Raw genomic sequence first — 18,543 nt, 5'->3', positions numbered from 1 at the left:
GCGGCGGCACGGTGGTGTAGTGGTTAGCGCTGTCGCCTCACCGCAAAAAGGTCCGGGTTCGAGCCCCGTGGCCGGCGAAGGCCTTTCTGTGTGGAGTTTGCATGTTCTCCCCGTGTCCGCGTGGGTTTCCCCCACAGTCCAAAGACATGCAGGTTAGGTTGAAGGCCTCTACATGATCTTGCGACAAGGCTTTCGCAGATAGCTTTTCGCAGACAGTTGTAACTTATCGTTGAGCGGGGAGTAATAGGCGTGCGCGATGTTATTCACCGCCACAACGCAAGGGGGCGCGAAATCGCTAGGAGTAGTTGGTGGGTGTGGTTAGTGGAGTGTTTATCCTCCGGTTACTTATACGACTCCAGTTCTAGTCATTATAGATGTATGTACTTCCTCGATCAACTGCTCTTCGTGCTGCTCCATCTTCGCTCGTGTTTTTAAAAATGGCGGGCGTGAAAACAAACCAAACCGGGAAAGTAGTGAAGCGGAAGTGCGTGTACAGCGGATGTAGAGTGGACCAATCAGAGCCCTCTTGTCTGCGACGCTGTCTGTGGTGGTCACAATTTTTGGGAGGTGCGCGCAGAGCGTCTACGAAGGGGGGGGGGCTTCGCAGATGCCATCTGCGAGGACTCGGTTGTCAGCATAAATTGGCCTTAACTGGTGACTCTAAATTGACCGTAGGTGTGAATGGTTGTCTGTGTCAGCCCTGTGATGACCTGGCAACTTGTCCAGGGTGTACCCCGCCTTTCGCCCATAGTCAGCTGGGATAGGCTCCAGCTTGCCTGCGACCCTGTAGAACAGGATAAAGCGGCTAGAGATAATGAGATGAGATGAACTTCAGTTGCTTACACAAGAACCACCACTCTATTGAACTGCAAGATAATGGGATTTAGTGACCATGTATTTTGAGTAAGTCAGAATGTACAGACCTAGATTTTCATCAGCTCATTAGCCTTTCAGTTGACTAATGGGTACGTTTCTTATCTTTAAAGTGGCTTGTGGGTGGTAGTGTGCTTTGACACAGCTGAAGTGAATTCACCCATTGTGTTGAAATCACCTTGTTTTGATGTGTCATGAAAATGTTATGACTGCCATACATGAACAAATGTATCTTTCCATGTGTTCAAATCTGTGTTCATTTTGATACAGCTTTGTTGAATAACGGTCAATATGAAAAGTCTGGGAAAACCTTCACGTAGTAAACTGCAAATAAAGTTCTAGCATTTTAAAATTACTCCCAAGTGTGAGAACCATTTTTAAAGACTCCAGTCTGACTACAGCAGAAGCGCATTGACGGATGTTTTGGCAGCCAGCATCTCATTCTCATCTCATTATCTCTAGCCGCTTTATCCTGTTCTACAGGGTCGCAGGCAAGCTGGAGCCTATCCCAGCTGACTACGGGCGAAAGGCGGGGTACACCCTGGACAAGTCGCCAGGTCATCACAGGGCTGACACATAGACACAGACAACCATTCACACTCACATTCACACCTACGCTCAATTTAGAGTCACCAGTTAACCTAACCTGCATGTCTTTGGACTGTGGGGGAAACCGGAGCGCCCGGAGGAAACCCACGCGGACACGGGGAGAACATGCAAACTCCACACAGAAAGGCCCTCGCCGGCCACGGGGCTCGAACCCAGGACCTTCTTGCTGTGAGGCGACAGCGCTAACCACTACACCACCGTGCCGCCCAGCCAGCATCTGAATACAAATTAAACTGGTTGGTTGTTTCACTATTGTGTATATTTATCCACCAGTCTGACCAAAACCTGACATTCACTGTGTGAGGAAATCACACTTTGCTAGAATGGCATCTTTAGGCAGACTGACTTTTTACCATTTACATCTGTCTCTTGATGCAGAAGCACCCTCTAGTGGGATCACTGCTGATACCAGAACGAGGATATCTCGGTTCATTTAACCTAACAACAAAACAACCATAAAAAGGGTACAAACTCTTAAGCACCAATACTGATGAACACATCCGATTCCATACACTTGTGTCTTAGGGCCAATTTATACTGACAACCCAGTCCTCGCAGATGGCGTCGCAGACAGCGTCTGCATAGCCCCCCACCTTCGCAGACGCTCTGCGCGCACCTCCCAAAAATTGTGACCACCGCAGACAGCGTCGCAGACGAGGGCTCTGATTGGTCCACTCTACATCCGCTGTACACGCACTTCCGCTTCCCTACTTTCCCGGTTTGTTTTGTTTTCACGACCGCCATTTTTAAAAACACGAGCGAAGATGGAGCAGCACGAAGGGCGGTTGATCGAGGAAGTGAGGAAGTACGTACATCTATACGACTCCAGTTCTAGTCATTATAAGTAACCGGAGGATAAACACTCCACTAACCACACCCACCAACTACTCCTAGCGATTGTGACTTCGCGCCCCCTTGCGTTGTGGCAGTGAATAACATCGCGCACGCCTATTACTCCCCGCTCAACGATAAATTACAACTGTCTGCGAAAAGCTATCTGCGAAAGCCTTGTCGCAAGAGCATGTAGAGGCCTTTACAGTACATTAGAAAAAAAAATCTCACCTGCTTTCTGTTGGATGCATTTAAATCATGCCTGGTCATTTAAATAGTCTGTTTAAACATGTTATTGTTGTTAGAATGTCTAGTTTTTTTGCTATTAAAAATTTTCTACCCAAAGAACGAAATGACAAGACTGATAACACAGTTTATTTGGATACTTACCTAATCTTAGAACATGCATCTTTTTTTTTTCTTCCATAAAATGAGCGTAATCTTCTTGAACTTGTAGCAGTCACTTTTTTTTGAAAAACATGCCACAAACATACCTGCCAACCTGTATGCATCTTGCGTAGCCGCTACGAATTTTTACCTCATTGTACGACTGTACGTTTTCACATTAAAAAGTACGCATATCGTCCGAACTCGCATTTCAGTCAAGTTCTCACTGAAGTTGATACCGCTGATCTGTGAGAAAACTCAAAGCCAGAATGGAACGCTTTGCTCAATCCCCCCGCCCCTCTTCCAGAGCGTGTGGCTCTGCCCTCTTCACCCCCTCCCCTTCCTCCTTCACGTCTCTGACTTGAGTGCAGCCAGGTGGCTAGAGCGAGTCGGGGATTGAAATGTCTGTTAGAGACGTCGTTTTTATATTTGTAACAGAAACAGTTGTGTTTTCATGTGTACTCAAGAGCTTCCTAGCCATTATTTTGTACATTTACAACACCAACAGTCAGGCTAGTTCTTCATTTAACTTCGAAGCAGTCACTCGAGGTTGCATATTTGATGCGGTAACCAACGAAACCTGATTACAATTCCTCTCGCGCTCTCATTGAATCACTATGATAAGTACCACTTTATTGATGTGCTCAACAAAACGTAGCGTGTTGTATATCTTAAAGTGCTGACGACACGTTTTTGACATCTTTGGCGATGTTTTATAACATAAAAAGTAATTCCCGATGATCCATATATTAATTCACGAAGGCGCCTATTTTACAAGTTATGATAAACGCGGCTATTTGGGCAAATTTGACAGGGCTGCAGCACCCAGGAGACGGAGGAGGAGTTATATGACGTCAGCGAAAGAACCTTCCTCCTAACTTACCAGTTTATTGTTGATGCGACAGGTGTTCAGTTTGTCATTATTAGTATTATTATACTTTTTATTTATTTATTTATTTATTAGTTAGTTATTATGCCTTCGCGTTGTGTTGCCGGCTTTTGCTCCAAAACCTACAAGGATGGGGTAAGTTTATTCAAGTTTCCCAGAGATCCCGAGCTGCATGCGAAGTGGGTGAAGCAAGTCAGGCGCACTCGTGACAAGTGGGAGCCCTCACCAACATCCGTCCTGTGCTCTGAACACTTCAATTTGGATTGTTTTGACACCCTTCCCAGCTTAAAAGAATCTCTTGGGTGTTCAGTTCATCACAAACGTGTGTTACTACCATCAGCAGTGCCTACACAGTGTTGCCAGATTGGGATTTTTACTGCCCAGTTGAGCGGTTTCAAGTGCATTTTGGTGGGTTTTGAACATATTTTGGGCTGGAAAACGTCAGCAGTATCTGGCAACACTGCCAGTATTCCGGAGGGGGTCTACTAGTAGCTATGCCGGATCCAAAGACAGTCCTCCTGTCAGAACATGTGTTGTGAAACGACATAAGATAAAGGTACGTAGAGCTATAGATTCTACATGATAATCATAAATGTAATAAAGTCGGCGTGATATCAGTCATGTATTTGCTTGTGAAAGCTCGCGGCTTTCATGTAACTGCCGCCTAGCAACGAGAGGCAAAGGGTAAAGAGGGTAGGCTATCATAGATTCTATTCTGAAGAGATTAACACAATTCTAGACTCCCAGAAGAGGAAGAGCTAGCACTAGAGAGTTCACTGGCGTTTTCATGCGCCATTTCCATTGAGTAGAACCAGAGTAGAACAGCCAGTGAACCGCAGCGTGTTCTCCCGCTGACGTCACAACATGGCCATGAGCCACGGACCCAGTTTTCTTGCGCTGTGCAATTAAAAGTTGGATATTTGCGTAACAACAACTTCTTTTCACGTAATTATAACAGAAATCTAACATGTTTGCCGTGTTGTATAGTTTATTTAAGAAATTGCATTGAGTCATTTTCGTGTCATCAGCCCTTTAAGGGCAGTCGGTAACTTCTGTCAATGGTAGCCTAGAATGTTTGCAGATGATGTGAAGTCGAAAATTGGCCATCCCTCTTATGGAAAAAACCTGCGTGGTACTGCACTATCAAATGCTTTTTTATACAGTATTACTGCAATAAATGCAATATTTCGAATGCAAATGCAATAGTTTGCACATGAAAAAGGCATACTGCAAAATACTGCAGTGTACTGTATAATGCAATATTTTTACTGTATACTTCCAACATGTTAAAAAATGCAAAAGTATAAACCTATTGCATGGGAAATTTGTGCATACCATGTTTTGTGTTGAAAGTGCCTTTTTTACATACTGTATTAATTTAATGTGTTATTTATTTTGAAAGAGTGGCTCTGGTTTAATTTCATTTCATTTGCACATGTATTTAATGTTTGTTGTGCTTTTCAAAATGGAAGGAATTTCCCAAAGTCTATCAATAGGAATGTTTTCCAAAACTGGACTATGTTCCCAAGGTCAATCAATAAAACTGGATTGAAAGTGTGTTTTTGGTCTGCTGGTTGTGGTCTGTGGGGGCGCATGCGCGCCGGGTTGGGGTGAGGTTGACGCGGGGGGGTACTCATGAAATTGTAAAATTGTACTCATAATTTTTTCAAGGTTGGCAGGTATGCACAAACATCTACAAGACTACAGTTAATTTCCTCTCAAACAAAATATTCCTTGTTTCATGGCTGTTTTCACGTATAGCAATAATGCAAAACCCACTTCCAGGATAGACATGCCTTCAAACATGGCTGTTTTCTGTTGATGCTTATGTGATTGACACCCTATATTAGACAATACTCCTCATTCTCTGGTTTAAAAGGGCATGTGGAGTTCACTTTCACAGAGGTGTGTAGGCTCCTGCAGAACAGAACGCTGCTGAGTGTCTGCCCCCCCCCCCCCCCAGCTCTTTCACGTTCCCTTTACACCCCTCCACTACCCCCTTACCCCCTCTTCTACTCCCACCCCCGAAGGCATCCCCTCACTCCCCCTGGCTGGTGTAGGAGGTAATAACACATTTTAAAGGGGAACTGAAGTCATTTTTAAACTTGCTTTATTTCTTCTGGCAGCACGGTGGTGTAGTGGTTAGCACGGTTGCCTCACAGCAAGAAGGTTCTGGGTTTGAGCCCAGCGGCTGGTGGAGGCCTTTCTGTGTGGAGTTTGCATGTTCTCCCTGTGTCTGCGTGGGTTTCCTTTGGGTGCTCCGGTTTCCCCCACAGTCCAAAGACATGCGGTTAGGTTAATATGGGACAGCCTTGGGCTGAGGTGCCCTTGAGCAAGGCACCTAACTCCCAACTGCTCCCTGGGCGCTGTTAGCATGGCTGCCCACTGCTCTGGGTATGTGTGCGCGCTCGTGTGTTCACTGCTTCAGATGGGTTAAATGCAGAGAGAAATTTCACAAGTGTGTGATGAATAAAGTTTCTTTCTTTCACATGTTATTCAATTACGTTTTTGGCTTTATTAACCTTATATTGTGACTCGTATTGGCATATTATATTACACTTATCGTCCAGTTGAAGCTGTTCTGTACGGAGGAATGGGCTAAAATTCCTCCAAGCCGGTGTGCAGGACTGATCAACAGTTACCGCAAACGTTTAGTTGCAGTTATTGCTGCACAAGGGGGTCACACCAGATACTGAAAGCAAAGGTTCACATACTTTTGCCCCTCACAGATATGTAATATTGGATCATTTTCCTCAATAAGTAAATTACCCAGTATAATATTTTTGTTTCGTTTGTTTAACTGGGTTCTCTTTTATCTACTTTTAGGACTTGTGTGAAAATCTGATTGTTTTAGGTCATATTTATGCAGAAATGTAGAAAATTCGAAAGGGTTCACAAACTTTCAAGCACCACTGTAGGTTTGGATAGATCTAAAGATACCATGGAAATTTGTGTGTAACATTTTGTAAACCTTTGCCTATCTGCTTCAAAATTTATACACACTCTGTCAAGATGTTGAATCAGGAAACGTAATTTTTAGTTTGTTAGTCCTCTCAAAATCCAGTTCTACTCTCCATATAAAGAAATGGGCATTTATGATTTTTTATTTTTTTATGATTCTCTTTTGGCTTTATGTTCTGAAATTGAATCTAAACTTGAACATCAGCTGCAGTCACTTAGTGTTTGTTCCGAGTGTATTCTTTAATTTAAGCCATGATTGACTTATTATGCAATGTGTAGAACCATAGATACTCAGGGTTTAATTGAAAGTCGAATATAGGTGAAAATGATCAATTTTACCCATCTACATAATGGACTGGGTTTATATTCAACATATTCTTAGCAGGACGTCAGAAATTCAAAAGTAAATAAAACAATTGTTGCTTTGTTCAAACACATTTGTGCTTTCTTTTTGATGCCTTGCAATATCAATTTTATGAGCAGACGAACCCTATTTTGGCCAGATTTTAACGGAATCATTATAACCGAGGAGACCAATCACATGAATGCTGAATAGAAATCTATGGGTAAAGACCATAATGTCAAAGATGGTCATTGTATGCACATATTCCACCCCCTCCTCAAAAAGCCAGTCATCCACCTTATAACGGCTGAAACGGGAAACATACTAAGCTAATCGTGGTGTTGCTCTGACACAAGCATGCGGTTCCTCATGCGTAGTTGAGGAATAGATGGGGCCTGAACGCGTTACCCTGAAATAACTGCCTGGAGGCATTACCAAGATAGCTGCGGAGTGGTGAGACTTATTGCTATAAGGACTTAGGCTACGTTTACATTAGACCGTATCTGTCTCGTTTTCTTCGCGGATGCACTGTCCGTTTACATTAAACCCCCTGGAAACGCCAGGAAACGGGAATCTGCCAGCGTCCACGTATTCAATCCAGATCGTGTCAGCTCCGGTGCTGTGTAAACATTCAGAATACGCTGTGCTGAGCTCTAGCTGGCGTCTCATTGGACAACGTCACTGTGACCTCCACCTTCCTGATTCACTGGCGTTGGTCATGTGATGCGACTGCTGAAAAACGGCGCGGACTTCTGCCTTGTATCACCTTTCATTAAAGAGTATAAAAGTATGAAAATACTGCAAATACTGATGCAAATACTGCCCACTGTGTAGTTATGATTTGTCTTTAGGCTTGCCATCCTTCCACTTGCAAGTAGTAAGTGATATGCGCTGGGATCACGCACACAGCGGCTCAGTCCCGAATCGTGGCTTGTTCACTTCACTCGCGCGCTGTGTGAGCTGCGCAGGGCCGGAGTGCGCACCCTCCAGAGGGCACTCGCTGTTCAGGGCGGAGTGATTTGGAGCGCAGGATGCCTGCGGAGCCGAGCGTATCCGTGTATTAGGCTTGCCATCCTTCTACTTGCAAGTGGTGAGCCTTGCGCGGCTTGCCATCCTTCTACTTGCAAGTGGTGAGCCTTGCGCATGCCCTGAATGCACTGGGATCATGTTGCACGCCGTCTGAAATGCACTGGGATCATGTTACGTGCCGTCTAAAGTCATGTGATTAGCGTATCCGCGTATTGGCGTTGCTGTGTGCACGGCTAACGGTTTTAGTGTAAACGCGAATCGTTTTAAGAACGTTAATCTGATGATCCGCTGATTCGACGTAATGTAAACGTAGCCTTAGGTGTGTGTGTGTCCCAGAATTTAGCCATCACAACATCTGACAGGTTTTCCTACACATTTACTGCTGTATATTGACTAGCTTTGGACCTTTTGGGAATGTATATGAATGGCAAGCTATTCTGAGACTGTCCTGTCTTTAGTAAATGTTACTGACCTCATACAGTTTTATCCAAGGTCCTTGTTATGGAATGAAAATGTTTTGTTAAACAGTGTAACACACATCCCTATTGTAGCCTCATGAGACTTGTTGGAAACACTGTGTTGGGGGTTAAATAGTATAGTCACACACTTGTGCAGCTTCAGTTGTTAATGACTGAAGGCCTCTGCATGATCGTGCGACAAGGCTTTCGCAGATAGCTTTTCACAGACAGTTGTAATTTATCGTTGAGCGGGGAGTAATAGGCGTGTGCGATGTTATTCACTGCCACAACGCAAGGGGGCGCGAAATCGCTAGGAGTAGTTGGTGGGTGTGGTTAGTGGAGTGTTTATCCTCCGGTTACTTATAATGACTAGAACTGGAGTCGTATAGATGTACGTAGTTCCTCGATCAACCGCTCTTTGTGCTGCTCCATCTTCGCTCGTGTTTTTAAAAATGGCACTCGTGAAAACAAACCAAACCTTCCTCAAAGCTGTCCGAGCTTAAGCAGTTATAGTGCTTACTGTTTTACTCATTAATAGTATGATAGATGTTTAACTGCTGTATACTTGAAGTGCTAGGATTAGCTATGCTATAATTAAGCACTAGAAACCCCCCAGAGAACTGCAATCATAGTTTGTGCAAGCGTGTTTTGTGTAGTACCACAAAAAATTGAAAAGGAGAAAATCATGACTTCTGAGTGGCACAACAGGAATGTTTCGTCTTATTGTCTGTCGATTGCAAGTTTGATTCCTGCCAATGCTGAGATTGCTGGGAGCCATAGAACAAAATTGGCTGTGCTATCTGGGGAGGAGGGGTTGCATAATCTCTGTCCCCAGTCAGAGTCTAGCCAATTAAGTTATTCCACGAAATCGAGTTGTGATTTGAGCTGATGGCCGATGAGGCGCGTAGCGCTGAGTTGACTATAAGCCATGTATGGCCAGATTGTGGATAGAATAAAACGGTTATTCCACTTGATTTTAAGAAACAAAGCTTTATTTATTATCACTTGATAAATAAAAACTTTGTACAAAATGTCCAAAATAATTTCCGCTTAGAATGTAAACAAGGCGGCACGGTGGTGTAGTGGTTAGCGCTGTCGCCTCACAGCAAGAAGGTCCTGGGTTCGAGCCTTGTGGCCGACGAGGGCCTTTCTGTGTGGAGTTTGCATGTTCTCCCCGTGTCCGCATGGGTTTCCTCCGGGTTCTTCGGTTTCCCCCGCAGTCCAAAGACATGCAGGTTAGATTAACTGGTGACTCTAAATTGACCGTAGGTGTGAATGTGAGTGTGAATGGTTGTCTGTGTCTATGTGTCAGCCCTGTGATGACCTGGCGACTTGTCCAGGGTGTACCCCGCCTTTCGCCCGTAGTCAGCTGGGATAGGCTCCAGCTTGCCTGTGACCCTGTAGAACAGGATAAAGCGGCTAGAGATGAGATGAGATGAGATGTAAACAAACTGGCAAAATGACAGTAGCAATTTGTGAAAAATGCTATAATTGAAATATAAAGATGTTCTTACCATGAAATACTTACTTTCTTTCCATATTTTGCCTTTTTTTCGAGTAGTTTTTATTTCGTCCTTGGTTCAGTAACGCGCTCTGCCATTTTCTTCTTTAAGGTTTTTTGGCGGTTGGCAAGCCAACTTAAAGGTGCATTACTGCCACCGACTGGGCTGGAGTGTGGAACAGAAATTTTTTTTTTGGGGAGGGGATATTCTTTTAGCTGTTTCTTTTTAAATACTTGAAAACCAAGTGACGTATCTGACTTGATGTGCTCCGCCATTGTTTTTCTCTACTCACGGTATATGAGCTGATTGGCTACTCTACTACTAGGCTATCAGAATGTGTGATTGCTCATATCCAGTGAATGGAGATACAATAATCAAGGATCTCTGTGAGCTCATGTATGCAGAAGAGTGCAGATGGCACTTTCCTCCCAGGTGACCACATTGTGGAGAAAGTCGGGGGGGGGACAAACAAACCAGAAATACTGTGGGTGGTAAAAGAGAGCAACTGGACTTGCTTGAAGACGTTTCACCTCTCATCCAAAAGGCTTCGGATGAGAGGTGAAACGTCTTCAAGAATCTTGAAGCAAGTCCATTTGCTCTCTTTTACCACCCACAGTTTACCATGACCTGGATGACTGAGAATCTTCAGACAAACCAGAAATACCCTCATTTGTGAGATTTGTTACTGATGAACAGTTGGTGAGGGGTAAAGTGTTTTCTGAAAGACAAATTGTAAACATCAGAAGAGAAATTGAGGTACTTCACTCAGTTTGTAACTTGATTTTCTTTTTCGGTGTTGCGCTGAGTGCTCATCTATAAAGGCATTGAGTAAAGGCACACAATGGTAAAATGGCTTGTTAATTTCTTATACGCTAACCACATGCAATTTATTTTCTCTGTGTCTGTCTACAGCTAAACCATTCACATCTAAAGTGAAACAGATGAGACTACACAAGGAGGACTTTGAAATCCTGAAAGTGATTGGCCGAGGAGCGTTTGGGGAGGTGAGCATCGTTCATGACCAGCAGAATTCAGTCTGGTTCTTGAACATTGGCATGTCTAATGATTTCACAGTTAAGTAAAGGCAAATGTAAAGTTACACACCACACACGCAATTGATTTTTTTTGTCTTCTCATATCACACTGGTTATAATCAGCATCTGTGAGAAGACAGCAAATGTTAATTACAAAAGCAAAGTATTTTCAGGCTTTGAAGCTCAAACAGCTAGACGGTTCCTGTGGCATGTGTCTGTCGTGCAGTTCAGTCTGTGGTTACAAATAGACATTTTTGTGAGGTTCTTCTCCATGCTTTGAGAGCTACAATCCAGTGTTGTTGCAGTGTGGCATCTATCTTCAAAGTGGTTGTTCGTATTACACCATGGTTGAGATGTGGTTTTCCAGTGACTTGTTTTATTTTATACATAGAAATTTCTGTACAAGTTTAATTAACATTGCAGCAGCACTGAATCTGTGTTTCTTTTTATGGTGGCTCAGGTTCTAAAATTGCTTGACTACGGTTTTAAAAAATAAAGTACATTTTTGCTGTGTAAAGTTGTCCATGTTGAATCAAAACAATTACTGTATGTGTTAATTGCAGATCTGTCACAAACTACTCGTAGTATATACATTTTGCATGCAACATATTTGAAATGTACAGTATATATTTAAATATAGGATTTGTCTGTGCATGTTTGTTTTTATAGATGCATATTTTTCTTTGTATTTACTCTATGTATAAAGGTTCAGTATTGGCAGTAACTTAAAATCCATGATTATTTTCCTTATGCAGGTCTCAAGGGAATGCAAGTGAAGGAATGTTGTTGCTCTGTTTTCTTCCTGTTCTGTTCATTTTTGTTTTCAGCGCAGTCTAACTATGTTGCACTAGACGGAGGAGAGAAAAATGTCAGCAACAGTCATTTAATTTCTATAACTGTGATTAGGTGTTGGAATAGTTATTTTCATATCAAATGTTTGTTGTAGCTGAAATGCAACGCTTCTCTGCTCCATACTGTTCATGTTCAATGACCAATAAAGCCAAAAAGGTTAAGACTATTATATTTACCACTATACTCTCTTTCTCATCGCCTGCATCAGCCCAATAAAGTAGTGGTGTAGCTGAGGCAATGTGCCTCTATTGATTCCTTGGTGGAGTAGGTGCTCCCCATCACCATCAAAGGTGGATTTGATAAAAAGAAGGGAAAATTGACTCTGTGGTTTTGTTAACTCCACTGTAGTCACCCCACTCTGTCTGGAATTTGCAGAGTGCACAATTACTGCTTGTTTTGGCTTATTAACTAAGAATAAATCACACAGTTGTTTCATTTGGACTCTTCAAGCCTATAAAGAATAGTAACTCTAGTTGTCTTCATTTAGTTGTTTATGGGGGGATTTAATTTCAGCAGATGGGTGGGGATTTTTTGTGTTGTGTGTTTTTTTTTTTTTTTTTTTTTTTTTTAAAGAAATCTGTTTATTGATGAAAACCAAAGTGATACAGAGGGTGAAGTAGACATTGTCTACTAAGACAAAGACAGTAAAAAGCAGTTTCCACCTTATTTTCTTTTATAAAACATGGAACGGCAACAAACAACAATACCGTAAAGTAAATTTCAAGCCAAGAAGAGAATAAAAAATAAAATATAATAATAATGGGGGAAGGAAATAAATAATTGAATAAGCCTAGGTGTTCAAGAGCAGCTTCATGTGTACTAGACCGACTCACTCAAAAAGATCATGGGAAGGTAACATAAGCTACGTGGAATCAGCCTCCAGTTCTTTTAACTTATCAAAGGAATTGATGATGGGTTGCCATCTCAAGTGTAACTTTTTTTTCATTGACCCTCTAAGAGTAAATTTAATCTTTTCTAATTTAAGGGCGTATTCACACCTACGTTGTTTGGTCCAGACCAAACGAACCAAATTTCCCTTGGTCCGGACCTTTTGGGTTGGTCTGAATACAAACCACCGAACTCTGGTCCGGACCAAACAAGCAGACCGAGACCGAGCTGCAAGGTCAGACTCGGTCTGGACCAAAGGAACCCTGGTGCGGATCTTTTGGAGGTGTGAAAGCAGACCGGACCTAATCCGACAGTTTTGCTTTTTTGTACCTCGGGAGCTTCCGTCGTTTGTCGAGCATTATGGGAAACAGAGTCTTGACACTCCACCGCAAAGTGCAAACACTGTTTCGGTTGTCAAGGGTCTTTCAGTCACCAGTGGTAGGCGAGCACAAAAAATGAGTAGGGGGCAAACGTGGGCCGAGGAAGAAACGCGCACCCTTGTGGATATATGGGCAGATGTCCACATATCTGAGCTTTTGGAGAGAACACACAAAAATGCCGACGTGTTTGCTGTATTCAGTGAGAAAATGAAGGAGAAGGGGTTCACACGCTCCCCAGAACAATGTCGGCTAAAAGTGAAGAAACTCCGTCAGACCTACATTAAAACCAGGGACATTCTTTCAAAAAGTGGCGGTACTAGCGACGCAAAAAAGAAATTCATCTATTGCGTGAAGAGCCAGAACTGTCACAACATGATGTGCGCTCATCAGCGCTATCCTCCGTAGCCGCCTTGCCCTTTGTCGTCGTCGTTGATAAATTACTTGTACAACAGCATAGTAATCGCACAATTGTGAAAACAGTAAAAACTGGAAAAAACGTATAGCTTTGATGACATTAAAAAGAATAACAGCACGGAAAGCCTCCATGACTACTTTTGAACTTAACGCTTTGTGCGCGTATCGTCTCTGACCAATAGCTGAACAACCTCAGGGCGCGTGGCTTTGTTGACAGATTTTGGTCCGCTTACTAAAATGTACAGTGTGAAAGCGAACCGCACCAAAATGAAAAAATAAAAAAAACATTTGGTTCGGACCAAAGCAAGTGAACTATCCTGATCTGAATACACCCTAAGAAAGAGCATAGTATCCTCCAGCCACCAGGCTAGTGAAGGGGGTGTAGAAGATTTCCATCCTAAGAGAATTCTATGGCGGGCAAGCAGTGAGGTAAAAGCAATGACATCAGATTGAGTCTTTGAAACTGTGTCTGCAGGAACACCAAAAATTGCAGTTAAGGAGTTTGGTTCGATGGATATATTGAGTGCCTCAGACAAAGCCTCAAACACTCCAGACCAGTATCTTTCAAGGGAAGGACAGGACTAAAGACTGTGCGTAAGATTAGCTGGAGAAAAGGAACACCTACTACAGCTTGCATCCGCTCCTGGGTATATTTCAGCCAATTTGGCTTTACTATAATGTACTCTATGTAAGACTTTGAACTGAATAAGAGCCAGGTGTGCACAGGATGATGACGAATGAACTTTTGTAAGTGTACAGTCCCAATAGTCTCCTAGCTCCATTCCTAACTCATCTTCCCACTTGGACTGAATTCTGGCTAAATTGTGGTCATCCAAAGACATTAGTTTCTGATATATGACAGAAATTATACCTCTTTCTGGTTTTAAAAGAGTTAAGTCTTCCCAGGCTCCCAGTGTTGGTAGATTGGGGAAGGAGGGGAAACTAGTTTTGAGAAAATGTCATATTTGGAGATACTGAAAGAATAATTGTCTGGGTAGATTATGCTCTTTCTGTCAGCAGATGGGTTTTGTCTGAAATTGCGTTTTACAAATTCAAGGCCTTAAGAATTGTTACATTTGAATGTACAGAGTCTTAAATGAACGCTCCAATGTTTTTAAAACCTAATCTTTATCTACCCAAAACGTAGTGTGCAATATGCAAAAATTTAAGTATGGTAAGTGCATTGTGTGAGCGACAGGCCATGCACACTGATGTAGGCAGAATGTGAAGCAGTTATTTCTTGTCCTGGGGTAGTAAATTTTATAAATAAATAACACATGGTTATAATGATTAGTTAGCTTCATATCAGCTATAACAGCACAATCATCTACAAATTAGCTTTCTAACGTTAGTCCACTTTGCAGTCACCAATCAGTAACATGAAAATGTTATTCAGTTATGCGAAAACATCCAACCCATACTAAAGGTCTACCAAAATTTGATCATGAACTCATGTTAGTTTTTCATATACAGTATGCAATATTTCCTTTAATACTCAACTGACCTGTACCAATCTTTATACCAGACATGCTTTTGACGTGAGCTGGTCATTATTGTGAAACAAACCCTGATAGGATGATGCAGGACCCTGATGCAAAACAGAAGGGTCTTGAATCACTCTGAAGGGGTTTAATGATGCATTATCCTGCTGCTTGTATGGCTGTACTATACAAAAAATAATAATTTGACAATATATTGATTTTAAAATTTTGATTGAAAAATGATTTTATTGCTTCTGCTAATGGTGTGGTTTATAGCAATGGTCTGTTGTACAGAAATAACAGACCATAGAATGCTGTAATTGACCAATCGGAATTGAGTATTCAACAAGGCTGTGTAATAAATCCCCTTAACGTAATTAGCACGTTTCGTACTAAAACTGTATATTTAATTGAGATGCACTGCATATAACGTGCGTTGCTTTGGTTAATTCTTATGCATGGTTTTCCCCAAAGCGTTTTAGCGTATCGGGCCTGATACGCTTAGTCACTTTAGTTAAAATCCAATACGCTTAGATTTATACCGATACGTTAAATTTCCTACCTACAAGTAACTAGATTCATAGGAGAGCAAATAACAGATCCATTTTCATATTGATTGATATTTGTGTTAAACAAGCGGCCTTTTTTTCCAATGTTTGTGTTGATTCTGTCAAAGTAATATGTCTGCATGGTATGATGTAAACAAACTAACCTCTTGGCTATGTCAAGATCACATGTTCAAACTGTCCAATAAAAATATCGAAAGAAAATGTCAGACATCCCGGAATTTTCGGATTCATTATAAGCGATCTCATTGGCTGCCGATGTTGTCCCTCACCAGACGGACAAAGCCGACTGATTTTAATCTCAAAACTTTGACCTAGTCTATTATCATTATGGCTTTGATCAAAGATTGGTTGACCTAAACGTCAACAAACCCACGTGAGTGATGGCGCACATAACCAGACAACTGTCACAACAACGAAAACGTCATCAATTTTGATCTCAGCGACTGGCTCAAAAAGCACTCACTGGACAACTTGATCCACATCAGCATGGATGACAGCGAGATGGACTATGAGAGGGTTGCCCAACTTTGGGCCAAGCAAAAGCCAAGGAGAATTAATCTGCTTTAAAGGAATAGAAAGCTTAATTCATTAGTTTGGATTTGCAGAAAATTGTACTTAACACTCTCACAAAGTGAAGTTGTCCAAATGTGTCAAATATAGCATAATTTCAAATAATAATCATAAGCATTTTTGGCAGTGTGATGCCACTGGGATCCATTTGACAAAAGAAGGCTCCGGATTATTCTTTTGTTAAAGGCTCACAGTGACCTCACACTGCCAGATACGCTTATCATTATTATTCGAAATTATGCTACATTTGACACTTTTTTTTTAATTAACAAATTCTCTTCATGAATGTGTTAGTACATAATCTTTCTGCAAACTTAAATGTATGAATTAAGTTTTCTTTTCCTTTAAATATGTTTTAATCTTAATCTAGTCCATTTAATAAAGTGCCAAAATTTAAACTTGCAGTTGCCTTACTTTTCTTTTCAGTGTATCTTAGTTATATATATTATGGTAATTGCATCAGAAACATTCTAAATCATTAGTTATAGTAGTACAGCAACTTATTTTAAGGTGGCAGTTCTTAGGTTCAGATCCCTTTGTGATCAACAGGAGGTCATGATGATCGATTCTCTTCGTTGGATTGCATAAGATGGAGCAAACCACTGTTCATATTTTCATGCACATTTTTGTTACAACACTACTTGATCATAGATAGATAATTAAGGGATCCCTGTAGATTTTCAGTCTATCATATACCTAAAGAATCTATAACAACAGTTTAACTTGCATATTGAACTTTAAGGTGAAATTTCAAATGCGTATACATTAATACTATTTAGGTCAGAAATCACTGAAACACTGGTAAAATCTATCCTATAATAACGCACCTAAAACCTCTGAGACCCTGAAAATGCACCTGAGAGCATCTATTTTCAAAAAATTTTCCGGAGGGGCATGCCCCCAAACCCCCCTAGTTTCGCTTTGCGCAGTTGGCGCTCAATTTTCTGTATTTATCATGCCAGAATTTAGGGCTTTAATTTTTTTCTGGGGAAAGCACTGTTATTTGTACAACCCCAATTCCAAAAAAAGTTGGGACAAAGTACAAATTGTAAATAAAAACGGAATGCAATAATTTACAAATCTCAAAAACTGATATTGTATTCACAATAGAACATAGACAACATATCAAATGTTGAAAGTGAGACATTTTGAAATTTCATGCCAAATATTGGCTCATTTGAAATTTTCATGACAGCAACACATCTCAAAAAAGTTGGGACAGGGGCAATAAGAGGCTGGAAAAGTTAAAGGTACAAAAAAGGAACAGCTGGAGGACCAAATTGCAACTCATTAGGTCAATTGGCAATAGGTCATTAACATGACTGGGTATAAAAAGAGCATCTTGGAGTGGCAGCGGCTCTCAGAAGTAAAGATGTGAAGAGGATCACCAATCCCCCTAATTCTGTGCCGACAAATAGTGGAGCAATATCAGAAAGGAGTTCGAGAGTGTAAAATTGCAAAGAGTTTGAACATATCATCATCTACAGTGCATAATATCATCAAAAGATTCAGAGAATCTGGAAGAATCTCTGTGCGTAAGGGTCAAGGCCGGAAAACCATACTGGATGCCCGTGATCTTCGGGCCCTTAGACGGCACTGCATCACATACAGGCATGTTTCTGTATTGGAAATCACAAAATGGGCTCAGGAATATTTCCAGAGAGCATTATTTGTGAACACAATTCACCGTGCCATCCGCCGTTGCCAGCTAAAACTCTATAGTTCAAAGAAGAAGCCGTATCTAAACATGATCCAGAAGCGCAGACGTCTTCTCTGGGCCAAGGCTCATTTAAAATGGACTGTGGCAAAGTGGAAAACTGTTCTGTGGTCAGACGAATCAAAATTTGAAGTTCTTTATGGAAATCAGGGACACCGTGTCATTCGGACTAAAGAGGAGAAGGACGACCCAAGTTGTTGTCAGCGCTCAGTTCAGAAGCCTGCATCTCTGATGGTATGGGGTTGCATTAGTGCATGTGGTATGGGCAGCTTGCACATCTGGAAAGACACCATCAATGCTGAAAGGTATATCCAGGTTCTAGAGCAACATATGCTCCCATCCAGACGACGTCTCTTTCAGGGAAGACCTTGCATTTTCCAACATGACAATGCCAAACCACATACTGCATCAATTACAGCATCATGGCTGCGTAGAAGAAGGGTCCGGGTACTGAACTGGCCAGCCTGCAGTCCAGATCTTTCACCCATAGAAAACATTTGGCGCATCATAAAACGGAAGATATGACAAAAAAAAGACCTAAGACAGTTGAGCAACTAGAATCCTACATTAGACAAGAATGGGTTAACATTCCTATCCCTAAACTTGAGCAACTTGTCTCCTCAGTCCCCGGACGTTTACAGACTGTTGTAAAGAGAAAAGGGGATGTGTCACAGTGGTAAACATGGCCTTGTCCCAAGTTTTTTGAGATGTGTTATGAAACTTAATCACCTCATTTTTCTCTTTAAATGATACATT

General features: G+C 41.7%; 1 protein-coding gene across 4 annotated transcripts in view; it reads left to right on the top strand.

The window, feature by feature from the left end:
- The window catches only part of cdc42bpaa (CDC42 binding protein kinase alpha (DMPK-like) a), a 126,167-nt gene that overhangs the window by 26,930 nt on the left and 80,694 nt on the right, over nt 1-18,543 (top strand). For all 4 annotated transcript variants that reach the window (XM_060934435.1, XM_060934437.1, XM_060934436.1 and 1 more), the window contains exon 2: nt 10,795-10,886. In XM_060934435.1, the coding sequence (XP_060790418.1) occupies nt 10,795-10,886 (92 nt within the window). The remainder of the gene's footprint in view (nt 1-10,794; nt 10,887-18,543) is intronic.

This window comes from Neoarius graeffei, chromosome 11, assembly GCF_027579695.1.
Source record: "Neoarius graeffei isolate fNeoGra1 chromosome 11, fNeoGra1.pri, whole genome shotgun sequence".
NCBI lineage: Eukaryota > Metazoa > Chordata > Actinopteri > Siluriformes > Ariidae > Neoarius > Neoarius graeffei.
Note: the sequence above shows the minus strand (reverse complement) of the source record. Positions and strands in the feature narration are given on the sequence as shown.